At 38.1% G+C, this 24,078-nt stretch overlaps 1 protein-coding gene and 1 long non-coding RNA gene across 4 annotated transcripts in view; one reads left to right on the forward strand and one right to left on the reverse strand.

Annotated features, from left to right (window-relative positions):
* Window positions 1-919: 919 nt before the first annotated feature.
* On the forward strand, window positions 920-23,208 carry LOC118699889 (uncharacterized). The gene is made up of 3 exons (XR_004982143.2): window positions 920-6,989; window positions 8,997-9,129; window positions 23,041-23,208. It is a non-coding gene; the product is annotated as an uncharacterized LOC118699889 (long non-coding RNA).
* Window positions 9,993-24,078, reverse strand: part of TNFRSF19 (TNF receptor superfamily member 19) — a 57,048-nt gene continuing 42,962 nt past the window's right edge. For all 3 annotated transcript variants that reach the window (XM_036404099.2, XM_036404100.2, XM_054518585.1), the window contains 5 exons: window positions 19,339-19,503; window positions 17,957-18,082; window positions 17,063-17,165; window positions 14,625-15,025; window positions 9,993-12,260 (listed from right to left, as the gene is read on the reverse strand). In XM_036404099.2, the coding sequence (XP_036259992.1) occupies window positions 14,632-15,025; window positions 17,063-17,165; window positions 17,957-18,082; window positions 19,339-19,503 (788 nt within the window). In that variant the 3' untranslated portion in view covers window positions 9,993-12,260; window positions 14,625-14,631. The remainder of the gene's footprint in view (window positions 12,261-14,624; window positions 15,026-17,062; window positions 17,166-17,956; window positions 18,083-19,338; window positions 19,504-24,078) is intronic.

Raw genomic sequence — 24,078 nt, forward strand, 5'->3', positions numbered from 1 at the left:
CCAAGAGCTGGAGGAGCCATTGCAAGGAAGAGGCGATGCCATTGGGGTCTATAACCTCAGCTGATGGTGACAAGGTAAGTTCTCATCACTCCTGATTCCTCACCATCATGGAAAATTTTCTTCTTACCTCTTGTAAATTTAATTTGTTGTCTTGCCCTGAAGCCTGCCCAGCAAACGTGTCCCTCATGCATGGAGAAGTGCTGTGTGTCTGTAGGTTTTGCTCTCCTTGAAACTATTTAACATTGAAGGTCTTTTGCAAAACAGTGCTGAATTGCTGGCGGTGTTTTCCCTAAGTAGGGATTTAGATAACTTGTTCTACTTAATCAAATTAGCTATCTTTGATTTCATCTGGTGTTTAAGCCAAATTCCCAAGACAAAGTGGTTTTAATAGTCTGTTCAGTTTGTAATCTCTGTTTTCCAAGAAAATCAGCTTTTTTTGTTTGTTTGTTTGTTTGTTTCTGATAGTCTCAAATGTACATGAAAAACTGATGTAGGCTGGCGGACTACAGGGAAATAGCTAATTTCAAATAGCTAATTCAGTTTCTTTCTTTGTGAGCTATCCCATTTCCCATGCTTTCCCTCGGTCTGTCAGAAGTGTCTGTCAGCTGGTCTGGCACCTCTGCCTCTCTGGCTATAGCCTGTATTTTTTTCTTCTTCTCTGCTTCAGGTTTGTTTCTCATCCCATCTTGCAACACAAGCTTTTTCCTCCTTATTTGGGAAAAAAAAAAAAACTTTTGCAAATTAAAGTGGGTCGGTAAAAGCTACAAACTCCTTTTTAGAACTTGTTCTCTGGCTGTCAGGAGCCTTTGATTCCAGCTGAGACCACTGCAGATCCCAGTCTGCATGGTCTCAGCTGGAATCAAAAGCTCCATACGCTATGGAAAAGGTCACTTCAGGAGTGCAGGACTTGCTGGAGCAAACAGGAGCCTTGAGATTTGCTCTTCTTTTTCCCTTATTCACCTGGGCTTTTAGCCTGGAGCAGAGAGGCTGTGCACCTCTTATCAACATTAGGACTGGGGAAGGTGACCCTCAGCTCACACTGTGCTCAGCCAAAGGTCCCTCTGGTGCTCCAGCTCCAGTAGAAAATCCATCAGTGCTCTCAGTCAACTAAAGGACATGTTTGTGAATGCTGCATTAGCTTTGGACCTCTGAAACAGTGTTTAAGGGCCAAAGTCAGCATGGGGCTTCTGTGATTGTTGAGAGGCTTTGTTAAAAGTGAGCTCCTGGATAGTTTATTTATCAAGACCTGGAACCTCAGTCACAGTATGAACATGGAAATAGGAGAAATAGGAAGTTTGATCTGGTGGTTTGGCTGATATCCTATAATTCTATTTTATTTCCCCCTGAATGTTGGGGAAAATGATGGGGTAGGTGAAAAGCTTTGTTTTCTACAAAATGGAGAAAATTCCTTGTTATGCCAGATTATCAAAGCCAGTTTTGGGTCTTTCCAATTGTACTGCTACTGCTCCTTACCATCCTCCACTGAACTGAAATAAACAAGAGTAAAAACGCCAGATAAATTTACCCTGTTTATACTGACTTACCCTACAGAGAAATTCCATCTGGACTCGGGGTGTTGCTCTCCAGGCCTGCAAAGCTGGTCCTGGGACAGACAAACTCTGTCTCTGCAGCCAACTCATTCTCCTACCTTTTGTTTGCCTTTTTCCTATTACTATACCATAAATACTACAGCCTCCTAGACACTGCTATTTGCACCAAAAAAAAAAATACAAACAGAACACTAACAGAAAGGCAGGAAGTGTCTGGCAGGGGTGTCTTTAACTTCTCTCTTCATTATTACTGCTCTAAGCAATTTAAATGTTAATAAACCAGCTCAAAGTGGAAGGAAGCACTGGATTCAGCATGACATGGTTAGAAAAGAGTAGGTGTTGATATGCCCAGAGGTCATCTGGGGCTCATAACATCCCTTGTCAGGGCCCATGGAAGCCAAACTGGTATTTTCTTGCTCTTCAGGAGCGCTAGGGGTGTTTGCCAGCAGCCTCCACATTTCACTCCACTTTCAGAATCATTATCAGTGAGGCTGCTGAATTGCCATCTCTGCTGCAGGGACTGGAAGAAATCTGGGCACTGGTGACACTGAGGGGATGAAGTAGTTGGTAATTGGTGCATTTTCTATGAGAGGGCTGCACCAATGAAGACTGGGCCTGCTCCACAGCACAGCCACAGTGCCAATGCCCCAAGAGTGTTGATGCCTTCGGTGGCTTTTCCTGTTGGCCTGTCTAGCATGCCTCTTCTCTCTCTCCCAGGAAAGGGATGCTGTAGTGACAATTGTTGTTGGCCTGGCTCAGCTGGAAGTTTACAGTATTTAAATTACAGTTCCAGGTCTGAATTTCACACTCAGACCCGTGAGGTGGGATCAGCTAGCAAAGGAGGAGGTAATTAAAGGGCCATTACAGCAAGCTGGTCCCAAGGGAGCCATAATGGTCCTGGTGAAGCTGCTGCAGGCACACTCAAGTCACATCCTCAGCTGTCTTGCTGAACTCAGGGCTTGGGAAGTGTGTTCTTATGGGTTGGTTTGAACTGAAATGTGTACAGCACAGCTGTGCTCATTGAAATAGGAATTCACAAAGCTCTAAAGAGGGAATTAAACCTTGCTGAGGCCCGCCAAGAAAATGCTGAGTTTTTTATTTTGACTGGAAACATGTAAATCACCTGAATACCTTACTCAGATTTACTTAAAAACTGCTTTGAGAAGTGTTCATAGAGAGTACAGTCACAGTCTTCATACAATCCCAGATGGCATGATACAAATGTTACTCTTTTCTAGGATCTGTTTTGTACAGCCTACTTTCCATCTTGATTTTCTACCCTTTTGGTACTGCTGATGAATATGTTTCATTTTCCCATGGCTTCTACTCCTCAGTGCTGCACCGAGTTGGCTGCCAGCTATGCCAGCTCTCTGTGGTGTTTGGAATTTTGGAATCCCCCTCCTTGTCCAGGTCAGCCTGAGACTTCACTTTTTCTTAATTAAAGCAAAAGAGGAGCAAAAAAATCCCAACCCAGAAGACCACTGGAAGAGCTTACACATGGCAGTGGCACCATTTTCAGACAGTCCTGTATCTGGGCTTCCACACACCACAAACTGATGGATTAATTGCAGACAGAAGTATTCTTCAGCTGCTAGAGGTCCATGAGTAGTGCTAAGAAAAAGGCTCACTCATTGACCCAGTTTGCAGTTTCCCACTCCATCACCTAATAAAGAGCTTGAGACAAGCAGGCCAAGTGAAAATGCTCCTTTGTGGCCACATGTCACAGCACGGCAGGACATTGCAATGGTGTACATATTTCCTGTGTAAAAACCACTCACCCACCGGAGGACTTTGAGCAAACACCAACAAAACTCTTTGCAAAAGCAAAGGGAGGGGCAGATGCCATGATAACACAGGATTGCTCCTGCTGCAGGGACAGACAGAGGAGCTGCTGTGAGCCACGGCCACGGCATCGCTTCTGCCTGCGCTGGGGGCAGGTGAGGAGCTCCAGAGGCACTGGAACAGCCAGAGCCCAGCCCTGATTAGCAGCTGAAGGGGCTCTTGAAAGCCCCCATTTTAGGGCCCCGTAGTTTTCTTTCCTGTAGAAGTGTAAAGATTGTAACAGCATAATAGAAAAATATATAATTCTATTGTTTACACTGGACCTGTTCAGCATCAGTAGCTGGGGAGGTTGAAGAGATGAGGGTGTGAGGTGGGAGTGGAGTGCTGCCAGCAAGCCTGCAGGCAGTGGGTGTTTCCCTGCCCAGGCATCCCCTCCCAGTGTCTGTGAGGAGGACTCTTGCCTGTTTTGGCCAAAATTAGATTGGATTCTTTCTTCCACTTCTTCCATCTGTTCTTAAGTTTTTGAAATGTTTTAAAACATTATTGTTAAAATAATTTCTGTTTGATTGAGTATAACCAAATAACGTACAGCCATTATAACTTTGGGCTGATTTATAATTAGCAGTTCTAAGCAGGAGAACAATTTAACTGTGTCATCCTTTCTGCTATAACTTCATTGCTCCTTGGTGCTGTTTTCCACCAGCCTAAGAGCACAGGAGGAAATGCCTGCTATGTCTCAGCTAACAGGTCAGCCCAACCTGCTTTGACTCACCCATTTAGGAAATTGAGTCGAATACCAGGTGTGCAAAGTAGATCTGATATGAAGGATTATTTGTTTTGCTGCAGTATTTTGTGGTAAGATTATCTCAGGGAAGAGAAAGTGAATGTTCCACACCAAAAAAAGAGGACAGCTTTGTGTTTCCAGTCAGTTTAAACCATTACACTTCCCTACTGACCTGTCTAATCTGTTCTACAGATAATTATTTTCCAGCACCTGAGGGTAAGTCCTGTTATCAGCAATTTTTATGTACTGTCATGGATAGCTCTGTCTCCTGCTGTGACCAGCTCTTGTCCCTAGTTTTCATGGAGGGTTCTTGCAGAAAAAATCCTGATCAGGGCATGTACTTAAAAGAAATTCTCCATTTTAAGCACTTTACTTTTTCTTCCATTTCAGAAGCAGCTGTCCACAGATAAGAATCCAACCAAATAAATCCCTGGGTAGATTGCCTTTGAATTTGAGCTCTCTGCCTTTCTAAAAGCAAGCTTTACCTTGTGCATGTGTTACATCTTCCAAAATAATCAATTTAAACCCCCAGTTCTGTTTTCCAGTGGCGCGGGGAGATCAGACCAGGCAGTTGAGGAGAATGGGAAATGCAGACCTGGAGGAAAGCAGGCAAACAAGTACCTGACAATTGCAGCGGTGATAAATAAGGCAGACAGGTAGGAAAGAGCCATGAAACAGGAGGAGAGGGGATAAGAAAGAGACACATTCCTTTCCTGAGTGGAAAGAGTCTTCACTGTGTTGCTATTTCTGACACGGGGCAGGAGATGGGGAGGACAAATCCTCCTGTGTCAAGAAAAAGGGGTAAATGCAGCATGTCTTCTTCACAAAATGGATATTTTATGAAGACTAAGAAGATAAAATGCTTGGTATGCTTGAGGGGCAGGGTAATTCTAGAGAATAGAAGAGTTTTCTTTCCTACTTGTTTTCCCATGCAGCCCAGAGTTATTTAGCTGAGCTTTTAATACACAAGTGGGAATTTTGCTGAATGATTCTCCAGTACAACTTTTATGCAATTTTTTTCTCCTGTTTCTTTCCCCTCCGCCCCTTTTTGTTTTCTTTTGTTTGAACTACCCATAGGCAGTGGTTCAACAGCAGACTTTTAAAGAGTGGGTTGTTGGTGTGGGTTGAGGTTGATCTGGTCAAAGATGTGGGGTTTTTTTGTATTTTTTCCTGGCCTGGTTACCGGGTCAGAGGACAGAGCAGCAGTAAGAGAATGAAGCAGTAGTTGATTCCAGAACCATTAGGATTCTGGGTGGCATTAGGATTGACTTTTTTTTTTTTTTCTCGTGAGAAAATGTAGTGCAAGTTAAGCAAAATCTGAATACAGTCTTTTTATTGTTTTGTCCAAAACCTGAGGAAATTAGGAAAAGAACAGAGATTGTCAGGCATTTAAACCCTCCATCTCTCACAGCATGGAGTGTGACAAGGCCAAACTGGAAGCCAACTTCTCTTCCCTAAGATCAGGTAAGAACCACAGGGGTATCCTCAGAGGAGCTGCAGCAGCTGTAGACCTTGGACTGGATGAAAAGCAAACATCAGAAAGCAGATCCAAGGAAGCCTTGAGTCCAAATCTTGTAGTTGTTTTTGGTTCACCCCCTCAGCTAACAGATGATAACAATTGCTTTTTACTAACCTCTCTCAGCTGCTGCACTTACAACACTGATACATCTGCAGAAGGTGCAATATTGCATCTTTGGGGATTTTTGGGCTTTTACAGCTTATGTCTGCACCCCTAGAGTTGCAGAGGGAAACCAGCTGCAAGAGGCTGCCATGTGCTGGAAATGCCAGCACTGCCCCCTGTTCTCCCCTGCCTCCTGCAGCTGCTCCTGCTGCCCCCACTGCCCAGAGTCCCCTCGCTGCAGAAAGGCAACTGAAGGTTTCTTCTCCAGGAAAAGAAAGCATCTGGGCCATAAATGCCACAAGCCCTCCTCAGTGACACTCTGTATTAGGAAACATCATCTGGCACTCAGATATTTTTCAGGAATCGCTTCTACAGCACTTGCCAACACCTTGAGTCAACTCCAACGCTGTCTATTTGTTGTTGAAAGCCACAGGAGATGTAATTTATGGCATTCTTCAGCTCTTCCCTGCAGATCCCACAGCTTCTCCCATTGTATTAATGAGAAGGCTGAACCCACAGGGCTTGCTTCTATTAACCCATCAATACAACAGGCATTTTATCGCCTAAAGGATTTAGAGTCTCTTCTGCCTGAGTCCATCTGTTCTGCCAGTTAAAAAACAGTGTATGAAGATAACTTTGAGGTAGTTCTTGCCCATAAAAAATTGATTGGTCCTCCTTGAGTAAGCAACAGATCCTCCAAGGTTTAAAGTATGTTTAAAGATATATTTAAATTGAGGATTTCATTAGACTGAGGGTTTAACATGGAGAGTAGCTGCAAAAACCTTCCCAGAGAAAGCTTGCTTATGTAAATTTTCACAGCATTTTGCCAAAGTGTACAAATTTTTCTGATCAAGGATTTTTTGTCTTTTTGTGGTCCCAAAATATCAAAAAAGTATGATAAATTTTGACAAAATGCAAGTGTTATTTGCTGGAATATTATGGGTCTGGTTTAGTATTATAGTCAGAAAGATATTCTCACTCTTACACTGGTGCTGTGTCCCCTTAGCTTTAATTGTTGAACATTCTTAGGGAAAACATTTAATAAAGCTGAAGCTCTGGTAAAGGAGCACAACTACTGTTGTATCTAACAACATAAACCAGCACGAGGTTGGTCAAAAACTTCCTTTTTTCTCTTGCAACAGAGAGACAACAAATGGCCAAGCTGATACTTGCTGCTGAATTTCTTCAGGTTAAACTCAGCTACCAGATGTTGCTGGAATCAAGATCAAAATGAAAAAAGAACATTTGCAAGGTATGGACAAAACTGGCATGGTAAATACTGTTACCCTGCTGATTCCAGATCTGCCTCATTTTGCTTTGGGCTGCTGCAGAGTGTATGTGTGTTTAGGTGAACATGAAATTAGAGAATTAAGGTGGCTGTAGACTAGTGCTTTACTTTGGCTTTTAAAATATGTAATGGCCCCTTCTTGCTCTTTTTTTTTTTTTTTTTGGTGCACTAAAAGCTAGATATCCTTTTCTCATTATTATTTTAATGACAAATAACCTCTCCTGCTACCATTTTGTTCAATATTGTAGAACACCCATTGTGTGCAACTTTTCCCCCTTAAGGCTCCCATATTGGCCTGTGAAATGTCTACGGTGCTTGGATGCCTGGGCTAAAAGGCATTTTAAAAAACTGAAACACAACCTTTAGGATTTTTTTTTTAATATTCTCAGTTCATTTTGTAATCTCTGCCATATGCAGAATAAGTGCTTGGGTGGTGGATGTACAGGCCTCCCCTGAATTGGTCCACAGTTGTTCTGTAATTTCCTCAAATTTAAGGACTTAGGAATAAAATTACTAACTGACCTGGACAATGCCCTGCTGCAGGTCATGTGCACGGTGACAAGTTCATTATTTGGTACACATTCTGTATTTATATTTGTTTATTGTTATGTTCCAATTAACTGTGTGATACAGATCTGGGGCAAATCAAAATGATCTCTGGAATTCCAGTGGTTTAATGTTTTTTCTAAGCTGTAAATCAGTGCTCTCCCTTAAACTGTTGGTTACAACCAGATTTTGATATATTAGCTGCTATACTTAAGGGAATTTTTGCATGCTAAATAGCATGTGAATTAGCCATCCATAAACTGAGACTGAAACCTGGGCAAAAGAAATGGAAAACTCCACAAAGACTGAGGCTCAGGGGAAGCACTTTCTAAAAGCTGCTTTCTCTTTTTGTCTCCTTTTCCACCAATGCTTTAGAAAAATGTCATTTATAACCTTTTGAGCAAGGCAAATCTCCTTTTGTCAGATCAACCAAAAGAAAAAAAAAAATCCAACTGTGATAAGGATTTAGAAAATCAAATGATGGGAAAACCCCCTCAGTCCTCCTCGGCTGACCCTGCTGTTGAAGTTGTGGCACTGTGTAGAAGCCTCAGTGTGCCCCCAATCTGCCACCCTCTCTGTCAGCTGGCTATTAGAAAACATTTCCTCTAATCCCATCATTCAGTGCTGTTGTGGAAAGCAGCAGGCTCCCCATGCTCCCCAGCAAATCCCCCCACGATGATTTTTATCCTATTGAAAGCGCCACCTTATCGGACATAATCGAAATGGCTCATGTGCTGCTATGTGAAGAGCAAGTGGGTTTTACCATCACTCAGGCCAAAACTAAATATGGATTAAATTGCACCCTGCCAGCACAAAGTGTGCATTGTGTGGCTCTGCTCTGCAGTGCCCAGCCTCAGCTTGCTCCATGCCTGATAAAACACTGCACCCTCCTTCAATCCCCCTTTTTTAAAAGGGCAAAACAAAGCAGCAGTGTCTGTGCTGGAATGTGCTGCAGGTAGTGATCTAAACCTCCATCACCAAAGACAGTGAGAGGATTAATTTAATGCATGGAGGTTGTTGCTTGGAGGGACTTCATAGGAATGCAAACCAAAGGCCCTCAAAGAGCCCACAACAAAGGGAAAAGCCACGTGATCTCAAACTCTTGGTAGGATGGGGAGGACTGGATTAAGGGCTTGGTCTACCTTGTAGAAAAGGCAGGAAATACTGTTGTACTGAATAGGAATGCAAGCAGGGAAAAGATTTTTGGGGTGGGTGCGTTTTTTTCTAGACCTTCTGAAAAGCTTGGGTGGGAAATTGCAGCCCGGTAAATGACATTTATATAATAATTGGTGTGAGCAAATTGGTCTGTGCAAATTTTCTGGTCATGTATGTCATTCGTTCTGAGTTGTGCTTTGTTTCCAGATAGAGTAAATATCTGTTTTTCAACTCCTGTTTATTGATTATATTTTTAAAAATTTTTGTCAGGGGCGCTCCACTGCAACCCTGGCAGTGCTGAGAGCCATGAAGATCCCTGTGTTGGCACAAGGTGACCTCCCAAACATGCCACGTGCTGCTGTGCAGACTTGCAGACCTCCAGGTGAACTCCAAGGACACTCAGGTGGGCTGGGCATGTGGCAGTCAGAGCAGAAAACAAGTAGAAGGCTGCTCAGGAGTGCAGCACATGGACACAGGGGGTATGAGGAGTCCTTGCTATTCTGGGTAGGGGATCCCCATTTAAGCTCTGAATTATGTACTTCAAAGAATGTAGAAATAATGGCACTACACTGAAAAGAATCAATGTGGAATTTGCTCAACTAAACCAGAGACAGGGACAGAGCAGCTTTTGAGTCTCCCCCCAGCTTTTCCCCCAAAAATCACACACTCCAGACAAGCACCCTGGCTTTATGTTATCTGCAATGCCTATCTGGATTCAGTTTCCAGTCACTGCTTATGGCTTTATCATAAGGACCAATTTTATGCAATTATCAAATTACTCTTTCTTCTCTGTCTTCTACTCTTGTCAGTCAGACTGTGCCATTCCTTTCTTATTAATTTAAATTGGGGCCATGACTCCAATCCTGCTCCAAAATACAGCTCCTCTCATTATTTGCTTATCTGTCTTGTCTGAAACAACCTAGTGGTGTGGAGCACCAGGTTCTCTTTTCTAAGACATTGTAAAGACAGCACTTTGACTTTTCCCCCCCACCTGTTTTCCCTCCCCCTTTCTTGAGAAGCAGAATTTTTAAACAGTTTTGAAGCATTATGATTTTAAGCATTAATATTAATTTTCTGCTTCTTCAGGATCCTCCTGCTTGAAAAATGATATTACTGCTAAACTGCAAACATCTCAAGACAAAGACACACCAAATTCTACCATAACCTTAATGTAATTACCCCATTGTGAAATTCTAAAAGAATTAGAAGAATTCATCACTAAATTTATACAGAAAGCTATTATTAATTTGAGGTCAACAAACCAAGACTGGTTCACATAACATTTTATTCACAAGTAGAAAAAGTATTACAAAACAATTTATACAAGGTTTTAATTTACATTTGTTAAAGGAGTATTTAAAATAGCACTGTAAGTCCCTAGACAAGACATGTGGGCAGTCTAAATGCAGTGATGGTGGATGTTTCTATTGGCATGTACAACATTGCTTGCCACAGGCAATATACAAAAGACCAATTTGGTTAAATTAAGGAAAAAAGTATATACAAAATATACACATATATCTAAAAAAACACTCTCTTAATTTTTTCCTCCTAATTTGCTCTCAAGCTTTCACTCATTAAAAAAAACAAACAAGTATCTTTTTCTAGGGTTGCTGGGTAAAAACAATTACACAAATTTTAAATTCCAATGGGAAAACACACTGTGGCAGTTGCTGGCAAAATTTTTGAACATTGCTTTTTCAAGAACTATTATTAGTGTAAAGTTAAATCTCTGTATGTTCTGGAAATATTTTGCCATATACTGAAATGCACACTGGATTTTTTTCTATTTACAAAGTATATACAAAGAAGCACATATCTCTTCATGTACATGTAGTGAAAAATAATGTTTTGTAACTTCTTAAATGTATGAAAGTATACAAAGAAATTATTCAAAACTACTCATATTTAAATATATGTGTGAAAGTATTTATCTGAGTAATTGTACTGTATAACTGCTTATATTCCATCAGTGACCAAAAGGTGGTACCTACTACTTAAAACACCAAACCCAACAATGGCCAGAAAATCACTTGGGTAACTTGTTCACATTGGTTTGATATTTGGGAACTGTTATTCATGGCTTTTGCACTAAGGAATAATCTCACTGGTGAAGAGGTGGAGCATCTCTCTGCCATGGCTGCCTGTACTGTTTTTAGATATTTTTGTGCAGCACCTTTTCTGTGTGCTTCAAAGCAAAAGTCTTTTTCCATAATGGATTCTGAATACTGTCTCAACATTTCCATTGCCACACAACCCATGTGTGGAAAGATGAGTAATATTTATTGCCAATTTGTTGGGATCTGTTTTGCTGATTGCTTTGCTTTAGTCAAGGCACATTGGGTACTTTAAGGAATAATTGCTAGATTTCATCACAGACAAGTGTGAGCCTGTTGAGTGTCATGAATCAGTGAAGGTTACTGACATTATCCACAGAAGCAAAAACTATTTTAGGGATGAAAATGGCTGAAAAAAACTATATTACGGGATGTGATAAAGCAAACCACTTCTTACGTTGTGTGTGCAAAATTTGAATTGACACAGTACTACAGTTAGAAGGACAGAGGGTCTTGAATGAAAGGGACTCCTAAATGAATTAATTAGTTCACCACAGAGCTTGACCCTTAAAAATAATGCATTAATAAAAAATCTTGGTAACAGTCTCACTGTATAAATACTTTCATGGCACACCTGCTATAGTCTGACATTTTGATTTGACAGTTGATTACATATTATTTCAACATTCAAAATTATAAGCTATAACAAGAAGTGCTGTATTCCAATACTGAGACTACTAATTAAACACAATGTCCTTATCTATATGTCTGACCTTCATTAAACTAAATCTAATTTAAAGCTAATCTCCTCCTACACTTAACAATGCAACCTCCCAAAAATGTAATAATTGGATGGAGGGGACTTCAACCACACATACTGTATGTAACATGCTAATTCTCTAACTCCCCAAACTAGCTTATTGACTATAATGTAATACATAATAGAAGCTTCAGTTTATTAATAGGTGACCCTTTTATAAACATAAATGGATTTTTTTTTACAAATTTTACGTCCTTCAATAGCAGGAATACTATTTAAAATTAGAACCAGCAGAAAAAAAATCCTAATGCATGCACAAATCCGCAGGCAGAAAACTGGCACCATATTGTCCCACATCTTCTGGCACCTGTAGCTATATTTGAGACCCCTCAAACACTCTGAAGTATTTTTATTTCTTGCTGTATTTACATATACTATTAAGCTCACTCCATTAGACATTTTGAGACTCTGAGGAAATAGAAATAGATTGGAAAGGTCATAAATCCACTTTCAGGGTCCTCATAGGATGCTCCTTGAAGTTTAACTTCACAGCTGTTACAGCTCAGACACAACTGCTCAGAAGGTGTGAAATGATGCCATTTTTTTCAGCTGGATTGGATACCATGCAACACTGAAGACCAGACTATGTTTGATGAGAATCAGCAGGGGAGTGTAAGGGAAGCATTCAGCTTTAGTGCTGAGAAACAGCTCCAGTCCCTAAAACAAAGTGAAAGAAGAGTTGTTACATAAATTCATAAGAAACCTGTATGCACTTCTGTATTTGACTAAAAGAGTAGAGGTATACTTACTGCTTGCTGTAAAATTCACCTAAACCTGAAGATTAAACCTGTATTAAAACCCACATTAAAAAGCTTAGAATTGTGTGTACATGTATAATATATGCTATATTCTGATTTTGTGTTATTCTTTTGAAATATAATAAAAATAAAACATTGACTTATGAAAGGCTGTAATACATCCTCAGGCAGTACAAAGACCATCCTTGCCTCAAAATATTTCAAAAAGACATGAAAGATGAAGAGCAGATGGGAAAAATGCTATAGACAGAGATGAACTAATTGTCTTGGAGTTGTACAGCTGGCCAATGTTCATCCTGAAAATACATCTCAAGTAAGCCTAGTCCTGGTCCTGTCCCATAAACACTACTGAAATTTCTCTGCCAAAAATACACACATAATGATGCACTGTAGAGTCTGAATGGGAAAAAATTGTACAAAATGAATCAGTAGGGTCTACTATAGGAAAAAAAAAATGAAGAAAAAATTAACCCTCCTGAAGACCTTGATTATTCAAAAGGATACAAAAATCTCAGTAGTAATAGAGGACAGCAGAAAACTATCAAAGCATACAGGATTTTGAGATGCTAGAAAAGCTGTCTCCATACACAGAGAAATCAATGAGAAAATTTACAGTTCATACACCGTAACAAGTAGAGTGAAATAAAAGCTAATTTTAAAATCCTGTGGTTCTTTTGATCTAAGAAAATTCTTAAATAATATTAATTGCATACCTCTAAAGTTGATGCATGGTTTGGTGAGAAAACACCCACAAATTTCAGATTTTTAAAATCCTGTTAATATGGAAATGTATTCCCTTAAAACATCAGGAACCGCTAGGAACTAGCAGTGCTGAGATCTGAGGTTGTATCCATGTCACTGTCCCCTCCTACACACAGCTACAGAGTACAACTGTCACCAAACAATATTGGGCACACACCAAAATAAGACTGTCAGTGCTGCTATCTGACACAGGGGCAGGCAGTGCCCAGCATCGTTACAGACAAAACTTTACACTGTAAATAATACATTGAGAGAAAGATGTGCCACCTGGATAAGGCTGATGTTGTCAGTGACACAGCAGATTTTCAGGTTACAAGTTCCACTGAAGTCAATGGCAAAGCCATTCTAGATTTAACAGTCAGTTCCCTTCCCTTTTCTCCTCTTGACAATGTCACCTACCTAAACAATTAAGATTTACAAAGAAACTACTGCACTTACATGCTTTCAGAATATGTGTGGTTCTTGCTAAATACTAATTACTTTCTACTTCATATTTAGGAATAACACAAAAGTGTTAGTGCAAACCAAATGGAAGAGGATCAAAGGAATGCAGTTTTACTTCTGCAGATGGCCCAAAATTTTCGTAATTACAGATAGCATAATTTTCTTAATTAAATTTGGTGCATAATTAATATTAGTGGCAACTTCTTGTGTTCCTGCCTCTGAGTTCATGCACAGGAGACTGTTTCTCCTTTCCAGCCACAACCTGCATAGGCCTGGAGTAACAACACCACTTGCCATCAGAACACAGGCCATTAGTTACTTGAGGCCCCAGATTACTTTCAAAAGTAGAAAATTCCATTTTAAAAGTACGGAGCACAGGTAATATTAAAAAAGATATAATGATGAAAGAGCAGCAATGTGACTTTTTGCAATAGTTCCATTGTTACATAGTTGAGACAACTGTTTATCACCTCTTTGCACCTCAGACCTGCATTTTCTCTGAGCTTTTATACATAAAGTTGCATTTTATGGACTAACTTACATTTTATCTGATGGCATGGGAATATAAATGGCATTATAAGGCATTTGAGATTCTCTTGTGTTTCTAGTACTACCGCAGTAACTCCACAGAAAGGATTTGTAAATATTTTTAAATTAACACTTGTATGTCTTTTATGCTTTGTTTGCAATAAGCAAAGCTAATTCCTCAGTTCTCACTCGTAAACAAAGGCTAGCCTCACACGATGGTTTGGTCACAAGGCTATTAAACCAAATTTTTCTCTTAATATTTAATGAAAAAAATCCTTGATAAAAGCTGACTGATGTACAGACTTACCCCTTTCAACAGCACAGTTTGTGTAATTACACCTTTCAAATTTAGTTAATGATTTAAAAATGTGAAACTGCTGGATCTCTTGTAGAGGTTTAATTTATTTCAGCAATAGCTAGGTGTAACCTATGGAGAAATATAACCCTAGAACTTCTTACAATTCTATATTTATCTAGCTCTACATGCCTGGAGCACTTATTCTCATTCCTTTGTAGTTATGTTTTTTACCTCTTTATCAGTCCGTAGAGTCATTTGTTGTTCCATTACACTTTGTCTTTGGCTGGCTTTCAGCAGTCACCGAGTTCTGAAGTGATGAAACTTCTGTGCATGTTCTATGTTCGGAGATTTCAAAGGACTTTGCAACATTTCCATCAAGAGACTCAGCTGAAAGAAGTACTTCACTTGGTTCCTGGTTATTATCCAATTCAACGGCGGCTGCGTTTTCTGTCTCAGGGATGCAGGATTTTGCAGATCCTCCAGCCAGTTCTGAATATGATTCACAGATAGAAATGCTGTCACAACAAGCTGAGTTTTGCATAAGAGGCCAAGCATCTGGAACGTCTCCACAGGCAGAGTGTGAAAGAGAACCAAGGAAAGCAGGAATCATTTCTCCAACAGAATCAGCAGCTCTGCAGAAGGATAAAAGGCACATGACTTACAACCATTCCAGAAAACATTATCAGTATTTTAATTACTGATCATTTGTAATAGGTATTTCAAGAAGGTTTAACAGGGTTATATTAATACTCTAAAGACATCCTGTACAAAGTAATTCTATTGAGAAGGAATACAGTCTGTTCCTTGGCTGGAAATGACAAAAGCTCTGGTGACCAATACTCTGGACGGTGAATCCAGGATTCCACAAAACATGAACTACAGTTGGAGCTGTTTAGGGTCAGAAATATGACAAAAAATAATATAGTAGTGTTCAGGTATTAAACACTGTCACAAAGAAGGACTTTTTTTTCTCAGTGCATGGATAGGGGAATATTAAGATAGGATGTAACAGGCTTAAAATGCAGCAACAAAGATGGTTGGGCAGAGTCTAGAATCTTCAACACTGAGGGAGTTCGGTTGGTTTCGTTTTTTGATTCCCCTAATTGTAGACAGACAAATATCTAATGGAAGTAAAAGAAGTAAAGTGACTTAAGACTGGGAGAATGGAATAGGCAACAAGGCTTCTTGAAACTGTGTTTGCTTTAAACCTGAAAACGTATTCACTTTAGATTTTTCAGTTTGTTCTGTCTAGTCTTCAAAATGTGAAATGTTTTTCTCCTATTCTCTTTTTCATGTAAAGGACATAATGTTAAAGAAGAGCAAGCATTATTTTCTTTTTATGGAAAATAGAAGAAAGTATAAGTGGAAACTCAGTATTATCTACCTCAAGTGTATTTAAAGTGCATGATAATAGTGACATGTGCCAAACACTGTTGAAAGTCCAGTAGTGTTTTTCACTATATATACACCAAAAAAAGTATTAACAAAGCCAGGAAGTTACACCAATGTTTTATTTCCAAAAACTGTCTGCAGATTTTTAAAAATGCAAGGGCTATGTTAAGTTTGATATGCAGTATGACAAAACTCGTCCCATATTAACACGCCTAGAACAGTTTTTAAATAGCTTTACTCATTTCCAAAACATGACACTTTAATAGCTTTGATATACACACAAAGCATTTTCAGAGATGAGGCCAAAAGTCAGGACATTGCACCACAATTGAAGGAAATACATTATTCTGGTAAAGGAAATTGGCACAAGCTCCATTTCTACTGGAAAGAACCACAGGATCTTTGATGTCCATAAAGCATGGATATTACAGTTTTAAAGCCTTAACCAAAAGATTCCTCAAAAAGTACACAACTCTCAATTTGTCAGCCTTGGTGGTATACAAGGATGACTCAAGCTTGTTGGTATTTAAACAAGTTGTTATAGAAAACTTAGATATTTGTACTTAGGTCACTAAGTCACCTTGCACAAACAATACTTATGAAGAAGCCGCCTCTACATTTTTAGTAACATGTGGCCATAAGAACAAAACAGCTGAAGACCAATTTAAACCTTATATGGAAAATCATTCTAGCTAAAAGAAATAAATACATCCTGTATTAAAATCTGTAACCAGGAAACTCTGAAGGACACCATAAATTTTATATATTTGGCTCATGGCCCTGTTGTAAAAATAACTACTACTATACTTACACTCAGCTGATTGGGAGAAAATAAAAGCTAAAACCTGCTAGAAATTCAGAAATAATAGATATTTCAAATTTTGCAGACCTAAACAGTTCCTTAAAAAAAAAATCTTCATGCCACTTGTGAACTGTGCCTCAATCCCGCCAGATTTATGAGTTTATGCAGCAACTTGCTAAACATTAGCAGAAGAGGGGGTGGCCAAAGCCTATAAGGTGCCACAGAGTAGAAGGAACATTATCTGCTTGTGAGAGAAGCCACTTCTTCAGAGAAAGCCATGGATCAAGTCAGCATTTACTAAGTAATACTTAATCTTTTCACCATAAGCCTATTCTTGCACAACATGAGATGATATGGGTACAGCTCATCAAAATCCCTCATTCCACTTTAAGCAGCTGTCGTCTCTATATAAATATGAATTTGACTGCATAAAAAAATACTTCATGTTTAATACATATTTGTAAAACTAAGTTACCTTTCATTGAGTGTGGTCTGTGAGTGGAAAGCACAACTGTGACTGCTGTGCTCCATGCTACAGGTTTCATCACAGCACAGTGAGGGAATCAAGTGAACTGGTCCTGAGGAATGAAAATTAATTTTAATAGTGTTAAAACTATCAAAGCTCTGCATAAACTTAGTCTCTGATCTTTTTAAAACTTGAGTATTACTTTGCCAGTTACATTATAATACATGAATTGTGGAAATGTTTTTACAGCAAGAGATTTATTGCTGTAAAAACATTTTAAAGAACATTTTTATTCCTTTAAAATTGAAATAATTATAAAAGCCAAGTCCTTCCTCTAGTAGTAACATAGAAGCCAGTCATGAGTACCTATTTTTAAAATTAATTTTCTTGTCAGTTGAATACACATAAGTGGAAGCATTCTGAGTAAAGCTATCGGGATGATATTTAATCCTGTGCTTTCTTAATTTTTCTTATTATTTTTTATTGTCTTATTATTTCTTATTATTATGATTTCTTAATGTCACAGCTGCATTTGTTCTGATATGACTTTACAAAATGGCAAGGATTTGAATTGTCCAGGTTGTTGTCCTTTAGCATTCATACCACATTCTTAGATGCTCTCTGGTAAATCCTTCACACTAATTTAAGTCTCAAAGCCATATGCAGTGCTATTTTATCAGAAATAACTGAGATAGAAATTTAAATTTTTTTTCATGTGAAGTCACTGAAATGAATTACAGGAAGAAACAAAAAAACCCCCAAATAGCTACTTAAAAATCCTTTCTGCTTATTAAGAAATTAGCCTAGGACAAAGGTTAGTTTGACAGTGTTAGCTCTGCAGTTGAATTGCCACAACTCAAGTGTTAGATAAAATAAAGTCATCTTTCAGTAGATATAACATACCACAGGTCTGTGATGCACTTCTTTGGCACTGGCAGCATGTTCTGTGGTCATATTCACTTAGCCGTGGTCTATCGAAACACGATAATTCAGAGCCATTGTAGTGAATGTCTTGTGATCTCAGAGACCCTTTGAACAAAGGGAATAAAAGTCCATGTCAGTAAGTGTTACCCTTTTTCCTGCTCAGTGCCCTCTATCTTTACAAAATGTGTAATGTCATGCTATAAAGTATGTCCATACATTTTCCAACTGAAAGACCCACAGTGACCATGTGGCTTCCCATAATGTAAACCACAGATTTTGCAACAAAGCCTACAACAGCTGGTTCAACTACAGCCACTTCTAGGAAGACATCTGCTCTCATTTGGATGATTTGAGAGTATATCTTATTCACTGTTACATTTCTGCAGTGTTTAATGATTCCCAGTGATTCCCATCTGAAATTTTCCAGAGTCAGCTTTCAGCCACTGGGATTTTGTTTATATTATCTTAAAGAGCTTTATATTAACAGCAGACTACCTTTAATCTCTATAATTGTAGGCCAAGGCAAACAAGTTACTGCACTTCACTAAATGATGTCTGAGTTCACTGTGTCAGAATTTCTCAAAACTCATGGGTAAAGCAAATTCTAGGTTAGGAACAATTCTTACAATGGCTCTGTAAACCTCTGTAAATTTCTGCTTGTGCTGAGAGCAGCAGCAACATCAATTCATCCAAGATAGTATTCTTGTTTGGCATCCAGGGTTCATTACATGCTATAAACATGTTTTAATAGAAGTTTTATAAAGCTATAAATGGGAACTAGAGTGCTTTTCACTTTTCTCTTTCTTAATTTAAATTAAGAGGCAGAAAAATATTTATTATAAACAAATTACATTGACCTGTTAGGGATTTAAAAGAAATTTACAGATCTGTCTCAGGCATTTAATTCATCTTGAATATACCCATAAAACCAAAACTGTTAAGGACAAATCTCTCATCTACACTGGCCACATTCACTATCTTGATGACCTAATCTGTGTTTCACAATAGCATTTGATGCACAGATCTTCGAAACTGGTATTTCCACATTGACATTGCAACTCTGTAATGTCCCATCTTGGATCATGAATAGTCCAAATGTATCTGTGCAGCCTCTAGCAGAGTATGGCATGGGAGTGATATAATTGGAGTATTTCTGGGCATTTACACAGCATTTTCTCAGTAGCAGCTGGAACTTTCGAGTTGGCAAACTTGGATGGAGTCCTGAGCTCTGCTGTATTGACCATCTCAATCTAAACTTACTTAAATGATGTAGACATTTAATTTCTTTACCTACAGAGGGATCTGCCAAACTAATACCACTCTATAAATATTACCAAGAAAGAGTAAAAATTGGAACTCACAGCTTGGTTTCTTCTCCATGAACTGCCTCTTGCAATAGATAACACAAAGGATGAGAAGAGCCAAGAGCACTGTTGCAAGTGCACTGCAGATAACAGCTGCCAGAGCAGTGTCTCGAGGGCTGGAAGCAGTTGAAGGGATCTTCACAAGATTTACCTTGGTAGTACCTGAAATATAATTAAATAATGATTAAGGCAAACTGCAGACATTTCCAGAATATAGTCATGTAAATGAAAGTCTGGGAAACAGAAGAAATTTGTGGCATAGAAAAAAAGGGAATGTTTTTCAAAACAAGAAAATGTATTTCTCTGTGCAACATTAGTTGCACATGTAGATAGATATGATCATCAGCACCTTCAGTATGAAAAGGAGTCTTAGAAAAGATATATTACAAAATGTGCTATAATGAGTGGAGATGCACACCAACACATTCAGACTGTCCATGAGAATGGAAAACAGATCCTCACTTTGAAAACAAGGACATTTGAATATTTAATGCCACATGAATTTAATATGGAGAACATTTCCTAGGGCAGAGCTGAGAGAGTGATCCACTAGAGGGAGGCACAAATACATGAACTTCCCTTAATAAGGAAACTTTCTGGGCACTGACACCCACAGAAGTTCAAATGTCATCAAAATTATCATCCTGCTTTGTTGCATATGTCATGACACCATGGTCATTCCAAGATCAACCAAGATTTCAACTCTGCAAACTCTTTTTCCTCAGTGATTTTTTTTTTAATACTAGATAATACCTCTAGTCAACATTCAACAGATTAACTTTATACCCAAATTAGTGAAGACTTAAGCAATGTTTCCAGCTACAAATGTTTTCACCTTTAGGTGGAAGGTGAAAAATATTTTTAAAGGATCAAAACTTTAACTACAACTGTTGAAACTGTCTTTTGTATTTTAATATTAAATTATTTTTTAAACAATCTATGAATTTTGACAGCCCATCTATTTCAATCTACTGCGAAGTCTTCCTAAATTCAATAGGAAAAAAGGAATAAAACATAGAGAACTTCTATGACAGCAAAATTTTAAGAAACCACAAACCATATTTTACTAACTTTCAGAAATAAATTATTGTGCCTATTTACCCCAGAAGATATTTGGTTAAAACCTGAAGACTATAATATCCTAAGAAATGGTCCATGCAGTCATAAGTTCAAATTGTGAGATAAATGTCTGCCAGAGTATATTAAAACCTCTAATCAAATTGTACATAAATAAAATAGTTCAATCTCATTACTGCAATTTCATGATGGCAGGAAAGAACTTCCTAGCTTAGTTAGTGCAATCAGTGGAACTGTATTACTAAGGAATAATTTTCTGGAATAGTTATGGTATTTTCTCTACACACATCAAACATGGGTACCAAAGTGTTTGTGATACTTTATTGCTTTGTTATATAGGGATTGACAAAACCTAGGCATTTTGAAAAATTGACTTAATTCTAAGACTTTAAAGCACTTAATGCCAAAGGAAAGCACTATTCTATGAAATAAAGAATCCAGAAAATTAAAGAAATAACCAACAAATGAATTAAATAAAAACAGTTTCTGCAGCTTATAGTATCATGTAGTTGCTAGTAAATAGGGTAATATAAAAAAGTGGAGAGATCAGATCATGGCCATTATACAGAAGAAAGTTAGTTTAGTTGCTCATTTCCTGATTTCAGCATGAAGATAAACAAGTATCACTGCATTTTCATCTGCTTAAATATTTTAACTTACCTTCAATCAAACTGTACTATTATGTTCCACTGTCACATCAAAATCTGAAGAGTAAATTCATAGCAAATCATTTTTACATGCTTTCAACTTGCCTAACTGCACACAGTGAAGCAACTGGAGAAAGTACAACAGAGAGCCACAAAAATGACTGAGGAACTGAAGATTCTCTCTCTTATGACCAGTTTGAGAGAGCTGGGATGGCTCAAGCTCAAGAAGGCTCAGGGAACCTCATGAGTTTGTATAAATCCTTGGAGGGAGCAAGCAGACAGGACAGAGCCATGCTCCTTTCTCAGTCAGAGCTAAGTGCTATGGCCTCTTTTCCAAATCTCCAATATTACTTTTAAAGAAAATGCAATAAGTGTCATAATAATTTGTCATTATTCAAATGCTCTTTGGCGGAGCACCTCAATCTTCCACAGAAAAAACTTTTCAATCAGTTTCTAGGATTCTTGCAGCTGTAGTTTACAGTTTATAGTTTAAGCAGACTGAAAAAATTTCTGCATGAAGTTCCAGAATATCTGTGAGAAGTAGTAAATATATGTAAAATCCTGTCTATATAGCTAGGTGTGCTGGCTTTGGTGTGAAGATCAGACTGTGCTTTGGTATCAGGTTTTCAATTTTAGTTAACTGCCTGATCTAGTCGTTAGAAGGTTAAAGACAGACTGGACAAGTATTTAAAAACAAGACAAAAAAAAAAGTGATCCAAACATCTTCAAATATTTTTCATATCAATACATCTATTTGTATTAATGTACATAAGAGCGCTAAACAGTTCTTAGCAATTAGGCCTTCATAATTTGCAGAAAAAAGAATTATCAAATTTGAAGGGCAAAAAAGAAAAAGAGCAAAGGAGATGAAGCATCTATGTTTTTGTCTCTGTTCATTTGCTTACAAAATACATCTATTTTCAAGTATGGTTACATATTACATATTCCAGGAATATATAAATTATATATTTCTTTAATGTCCACCAGCAATATTCAAACTGGAAATGCAGTGATTTCATTTTAAATAGGGATAGCAAAACTGAAATTTTTTTTAGCCATCTAGCTATTTAAGATTCATTTTGTTGATTTTTTTTTTCACTTGAGAAAGCAATTTTCTATTCCTGAGAATGTCTACCACTCATCTTCACCTTCAAAGAACTTTTTGGAATAGCTACTCTGAGCAGTCCATTGTAGTCTAGCTCTAATTATAATGATAGTGATCTTCCCTGCAGAGACCAACATTTCAGAAGTGGATTGCTATTGTAGAAGTGGCCCGTTGGGCATTGCTGAACTCTGCTTTCAGTGTTACTCAGACATGTATGCATTTTCATAAACTCTTTCTTTTCACAGACTTAATGGTCCCACTTCAGTAAAGCAAGGAGTTGCATTTTAAATTTAAACTTGTACTTACTTACATCTATTAGATGATTACATGATTAAATTTAAATATGCAATTAAACACTTTGTGAACTGGATAGGATACCTTCAGAAAGGAGGGAGGAGGTGCACACTGTTTTCTGATTGTGGAAAGCATGTGCATATTATCCGTATTTTATTTAAGAAGTTGATTTCCTTTTTTAAGTCTTACTTCTAACAGATTCTGAAAATGTGCTAATGTTGAAGGAGAATTGCCCAAAATATCAAACTATCTGCTGCATAATTTTGAGCAGTAAGCCTAAATACACATTCTTCCCTTAATTAATCAATATTACATTATAGTGGCAGTACATGCAAAGGTGTGGTCCTTAAAAGCAAGTAAAGTTTCTGTTAATCCAAGGCAGTTAAACAGCAGTAACTCAGCTAATATGGAACATATGAATCCCAGCTGTATCACTAAAATCTCTGCCAATACACAGAATAGCTGAATTTTTGGCCTATTATACCAAACAACAAGAGACAGGGAAAAGTAAAAAAATACTTCCTTTGTCACTGATTTCATGTTTGTTTTCTCCATTTTATTTATTTATTTTTTCAGAACCGTGATTAATTGCAGTCGCTACTGGAATCAGCAAACCTAAAAGAAAGCTTTTTGTGCTAGATCAACCATGTGAAAACAGAACTTGCAATGCTGTATGTTTCTTCCATGGATACAGGAAACATATAATAACTAGTAAAGCTGAGGAGAATAAAATGTGGAATATTATGTTTGGGTTTCTTTCTTAACGTGTCCAGTCAATGTTAACCTAAAGAGAGTTTACTCAAAATAACAAAGCTAATCCAAACTGCACTTAAAAAGCAGTAAAATGGTAACATTGTACAGAGTGCCATCTGTTACTACCAGGATTGGAAGTAAAATGCAAAGCTTAAAATGTTGTTAATTCCTGGAATATGGGTATTCTTGGTCGACAGGGGAAAGGAATATTTGCCTATTACAAAAGCTGCTTTCCCATTACCTTTATGTTGAATGGCCCAACTCAGTTGTATCAACCTTAATTTGACAAGAATTAAGGGCTCAGACGTACCCTCAAGTGATGTAATTTAACAAGTTACTGCTTGTCAGCTGCACTGCAGTGGCTATCTGTGTGTGTGTGCCCTTGATCCACAGAAAAGGCAAGGCAGTGTAAAGCAATGTGGCTCACTTTGAAATTCCTCCATTTTGAAAAAAAAATTTAAAAAAGTTTATATTCATTTAAAAGTAAGAAGGCAGTATGCTTACCTAGCCCCAAACAAGCAAAAGGATGTTTTATATATCCTTATATATTATATAGACAATTCAGACACTACATGTACAAGATCTGTATACATAGATTAAATACGTATGTTTTATATACTACTGAGCATCAAGATAAATGGAAAGCAAGTTTCCCCAAAAATATCTTTGAGTCTTTACAAAGCAGCAGATTGCCTCCCTTCTCCTGGTCTTTCAAGTAGGAGGTAAGAAACTTTATTAAATTACTGTTGGAGACTGTGGTAAACAGTGGGGACAGAGTCTCCCAACATCTGTAAGAAGACAGCCTTTTGCGTGCACGGCCTACACCCAAAGTTCATCATGTCAAACCACATTTTTCAAATG

Source organism: Molothrus ater, chromosome 2, assembly GCF_012460135.2.
Source record: "Molothrus ater isolate BHLD 08-10-18 breed brown headed cowbird chromosome 2, BPBGC_Mater_1.1, whole genome shotgun sequence".
In the NCBI taxonomy this organism is placed as follows: Eukaryota; Metazoa; Chordata; class Aves; order Passeriformes; family Icteridae; genus Molothrus; species Molothrus ater.